The sequence below is a fragment of the Austrofundulus limnaeus genome, unplaced genomic scaffold (genome assembly GCF_001266775.1).
Source record: "Austrofundulus limnaeus strain Quisiro unplaced genomic scaffold, Austrofundulus_limnaeus-1.0 Scaffold2094, whole genome shotgun sequence".
Lineage (NCBI taxonomy): Eukaryota > Metazoa > Chordata > Actinopteri > Cyprinodontiformes > Rivulidae > Austrofundulus > Austrofundulus limnaeus.
The window spans coordinates 13,304-18,132 of record NW_013954496.1 but is presented as its reverse complement, the minus strand read 5'-3'; the positions used below and the strand labels follow the sequence as shown (position 1 = coordinate 18,132).

At 39.2% G+C, this 4,829-nt stretch overlaps 1 protein-coding gene across 1 annotated transcript in view; it reads right to left on the bottom strand.

Moving 5' to 3' along the window:
- Nucleotides 1–4,829, bottom strand: part of ddx55 (DEAD (Asp-Glu-Ala-Asp) box polypeptide 55) — a gene marked incomplete at its 5' end in the record, with an annotated part of 22,428 nt that overhangs the window by 6,583 nt on the left and 11,016 nt on the right. The window contains 2 exon segments of the mRNA XM_014034393.1: nucleotides 1,702–1,994; nucleotides 2,073–2,241. Coding sequence (XP_013889847.1) covers nucleotides 1,702–1,994; nucleotides 2,073–2,241 — 462 coding nt within the window.

Genomic DNA, 4,829 nt, shown 5'->3' with positions numbered 1-4,829 from the left:
AGATTCAACAGGTCCCGTCTTCATTGAAGGCAAAAATATGGATACATTTTGGTTTTTACCGAATGCTGGGGAAGACTGAGCTTGACGTGAACTTTATAGTGTGCAAGGTTTGCAAAATGAAGATCAAATACTTAGGGACCACAACAAATGCGCGAGCTCACATAACCAGGCATCATTYGGAGTTAAAGGATTCGGAGCAKAGTCAGCCACCAGCAGCAGACCAACGCACACTGCAGTCTTTCACTAAACTGTCCACCAGTTCGGAGYGGGCAAAAAAATAAAATAAAATAACCAGGTCTATCGCCTGCTTCATCGACAAAGACTTATGGCCTTACAGAGTGGTGGAGAAAGAGGAGGGGCTTATATACATGTTGCAAACAGCGAGGTATGCTATAACCATCCCGTAAGTTTTTCACTGAAACAGCTGTGCCACAGCTTTACGAAGAAAGTTCTTATGTTGCAGGAGACATGTTCATGAAAAATTCAATTCAATTCAATTCAAAAATACTGTATTGATCCCAGAGGGAAATTTGGTAAATGTAGAGGGAGCTACTTTACTGGTGCTATTTTTCAGTTAAAAAAAGTTTAATTTTCACTTTTTCTTAAAGCTACTGAAAATAATTATTAGTTTTTCATTTGTGCAAAAGTAGTGTTCCATGTTGTACTTTTGGTACTGCTACTTTCCTGTGGAAAGAAAAGTGCACATTGTTCACTTTATTTACAAAGCAATTTAGTTCCAACTTATTTTATAGCTCTGGTCCAGGCATGATTTTTTAAAAGACACTTTCCTTAAAATTTAAAAGGCAGAATGTTTTAATTGCATTATTTTTCTAACAATGGTTCACTTTTATTTTTGTTACTTAAGTAATATGTTATATTGCCTTTATGCAATGGTTGAAAAAGTTACATTTAAGCTGATATGTTCAAACCTTAAACGTGAAAAAGACACTTTATTGTCTGTATTTGTCACTCTGTCTTGCAAAGCAGACTGGAGTAGATCATGCAGATTCTATAGACTGAAGCAGATTTTTTTATAAATCAAATCGTTTTGAATCGAAAATCGATTTTGAATCGAATCGTGGCCCCCAAAATTGGAATCAAATCGAATCGTGACAGTAAAAGATTCCCACCCCTACATTCTATATCCCTAGAGCCAGCTTCTGTAGCTCAGGATCAGACCGCCAAGGTCCTCGCCTAAGACCACTGCCCAACACACAATGCACCCAACCCCTTTGGCCCCTCTCACAGGTGGTGAGCCCATGGTAAGGGGGAACCAAGTCTCCTCTTCGAGCTGTGCCCAACCAGGTTCCATGGGCGAAAGCCCGGCCACCAAGCGCTTGCCAACGTGCCCCACCTCCAAAGTGACCCACATCCGGGTGCGGGAACACTTGGTCCTTTTGAGGCACTCATCATAAGGGGTCTTAAGTGGGCTGCACTTTGTCTGATCCCTCACCTAGAACCTGTTTGCCTTGGGTGATGCTATCAAGGCCATAAAGCCCTGGACAACATAGCTGGGACAGTCAAACCTCTCCACCACAATAAGGTAGCAGCCCARGAAGAGGGAGTGTAAAAATATCATCCATCTCATTTCCTTTTTTTTTAGGCATTTAAAATTAAGAACGATATAACAGAAATATGTTAGTTGTTTAGTTTCAGTATCTGACCCATACCTACTTGTGTTTCATGCCTGTATGAAAATACCTCATTGTGTTTCCTCTTGGCTGCCAGTTTTTTCCGGCGCTCCTTCTTGCTCTTCTGTTTGGACCAGGCCTTATTCTTTATGAATCTCTTTTTAGGAAGGTTTGCCGAGCCTTTTTCTTTCAGCTCAATCAGCATCTTCTTTCTCTGCTTTTCCCTGTTCTTGTCCTTGTAGCGGATGCTGTCTGTGTCCACCTCTGTTTCTGTGAAGTCAGGAAGCGATTTACCCCGCAGCTCCGGCATCTTTGGCAGGCGTATCATTGCAAAACCACGGGCCAGAGAGGCAAAGTCAAGATCTAGACAAAAAGAATATTTGAATATAATCTTACATTAATCCTCAAAATGCCATGCATTGTTTTTTTTTTTAGCTTCACCTTTGACTCTGAAGATGAGGCTGCACTCGTGTTTGGCGTAGGCCTGAACATATGAGACAAAGGCCTTCATGCCTTTCTCAAACATGGCCCTGTCAGCCAGAGCCATGGCCTTCACTTTGGACAGGACATCCACTACATCTTTTATAGGTGACATTTTCTGGAGTGGACACTGCAGAAATAATCAGACATTTGTCATAGTAATTTACATGTTTTTAAACCAACTTTCAAATGCTTTCCTTAAGAAAATGCAGTCTACTTTCCGTCTGCTTAATAGCAAGTAAATATTATGTTGACCATTGGTTGGTTGAACTCTATTTCCAGCTRTTCATTTGTTTTTTAATTGACTGACATTTTTACTTAAAACTTTATTATTCAAAGTATGGAGCTACCAGTTACCATRTTTAGAAGGTTCAACAAAAGTTTTTTCTATAGAAAATTATAGGCAAAATCTTTTTAGTCCGTGGGCTACGGTGCACTGTCATCAGAGCCACCTCGAAGTGGGTGGGAACTGTTTACCGGAAAAGCGCGCGTAACGGTCCTTAAACGTCGAGTTAGACGACGAATGGTGATTTGCAGAAGAACGGAGAGTTTCCGAAGGCTGTACTTGGCCATACAACAGCAACAGAAAGCGGCTATAGCGAGACGCAGACGGCATCGACGAGTAAGCTAGCAATATTAGCTTGTTACATGCTACCGTTATGAAAGCAGTTGCTTTTTCAGAGATCTATATGCTTTTTAATGACTTGCCAGACTCGTTTTGACTCGTCAGAGCAAAACAAATAACTCGTCAAACTGGGCCGGATCCGGCCCTACTATGCTTATGCACAACCGCTGAACCCGGGTTAGAAGTCAGGCCGGGCCGGGGCCGGCCCTGCAGTGCGTAAACGCCCAAAGTTAAATATATTCAGGAAACGTAACTGCCAATAACTTTGCTATAAAAAAACAAATTTTATAAACAAGGTATCAGCTGATTCATATTGATTAGCTCTTTAATTTAAACTACATTTCATTAAACAAATATGCGCTCGATGATGCCATCAGGGGGTTGRAATGTCACTACCCCAAAAAATATGAAAATATTTATCTTATTAGTTTGCGTGTTAGGGTGGGTCACCATGCACACCCCACTACCGAACGTCTCAGGTGTTTTCRTGTACCCTAGGGTCCACTCTTTCAAAAAAAGCATGTTAACAGAAAAAAAGTTGGGTYTCACTGCCCCCCAGAGACAGCTTTGGCCACACACCTTTTCYATTCTGAYCATCAAAGTTAGGGGTACATGGACCTTAACTGCCAATAACTTTGCTATAAACCAAACAAATTTTACAAACAAGGTATCAGCAGATTCATATCAATTAGGTCTTTGCTTTAAATTACATTTCATTAAAAAATTTGCAAATATGTCAGAGGGTCAAAATGTCACAACACCAACAGAAGATGAAAATTTTCATATTTTCTTTGAGTTTACCACACAGATCCTAAATTTCTAACTTTCTTAGCCTTTTCATGCACCATAGGATCTATATATTCAGAAAAAAGTCTGTTAACAAAATTAAAGTTGTAGGTACTACTCCAAAGGACCACTTTTTGACCACACTCCCTACTTATTGTGTGCACAGTTCAGAATTTCCAGGATGTCAAACTTGCATGTAGATTCACTATGGCAGAATAAAATGTCATTAATCTGGTGTTAAATGATAAACATTGACGTGGTCTCTCATTTAGATATGATTTTGTTGATTATTTATGCAACGGATCATGTTACCAGCCAGGTGTTAAAAGTAACACAATAAGACTTGAACTTATCACTCACAGAAGAGTGAATCATCTCCTTCCCATTTGTCTCCAAACTTGCCAAATGCCTCTTAGTAAGCCTCACTGTTTTGAAAGATCTTCATGCTTTTATTGYTTAAAGCGACCAAAAGACTGGAAATTGTTCCTATCAAATAAGGATAATTTWAAAAAATTAATGGMYCAAGGTGGGCAGAACAAATGTCAGTAACGGTATATGGCTTCAACTAAGGAAAATTAAATTGCTGCATACATGTTACAGGGCTAACTCAACCCTTCTCACCAAAAATGTGTTCTGCTCTGCTAGGTCTATATGCCTACACAGAATGTGACAGTACAAGTGCCTTTAAGGGAAAAGGGAAAGTGAAAGGCATGAAGCTCYTTCAGAACAATGACACTTACCAAGAAGCATTTGGTAGGTTTTGAGACATAGAYGATGCACTTTTCTGTGTGTGAAGTTTACTTGTGCTCAGTATGGTATACTATTAGACATAAAGCTGTATTAAATTGATTCATTATTTTCTCAGATTTTACAATAATTCTTCTTTAGAATTGGTTGAAGTTCAAGCTAATCAAAGAAAAGCACTGTGAAAGCCTTTCAGTTTTAACAAACACTTGTTTCTAAATGTTCACCAATTGTCTAATGTGTTACTTTTAACTCCTGGCTGGTAACATGGTCTGTTGCACAAATAGTCAACAAAAGCACATCTAAATGAGAGACCACGTCAATATCTATCATTTAACACCAGATTTATTACATTTTAGTCTGACATAGTGAATCTACATGTACGTTTGACATCCTGGAAATTCTGAACAATGAGTATGCGTGTGGTCAAAAATGGGTCCCTTTGGAGTAGTACCTACAATTTTTTATTTTGTTAACAGATTTTTTCTGAATAAGTTGATTCTTAGGTGCATGAAAAGGCTAAGTAAGTTGAACATTTAGGATCTGTGTGGTAAACTCAGATA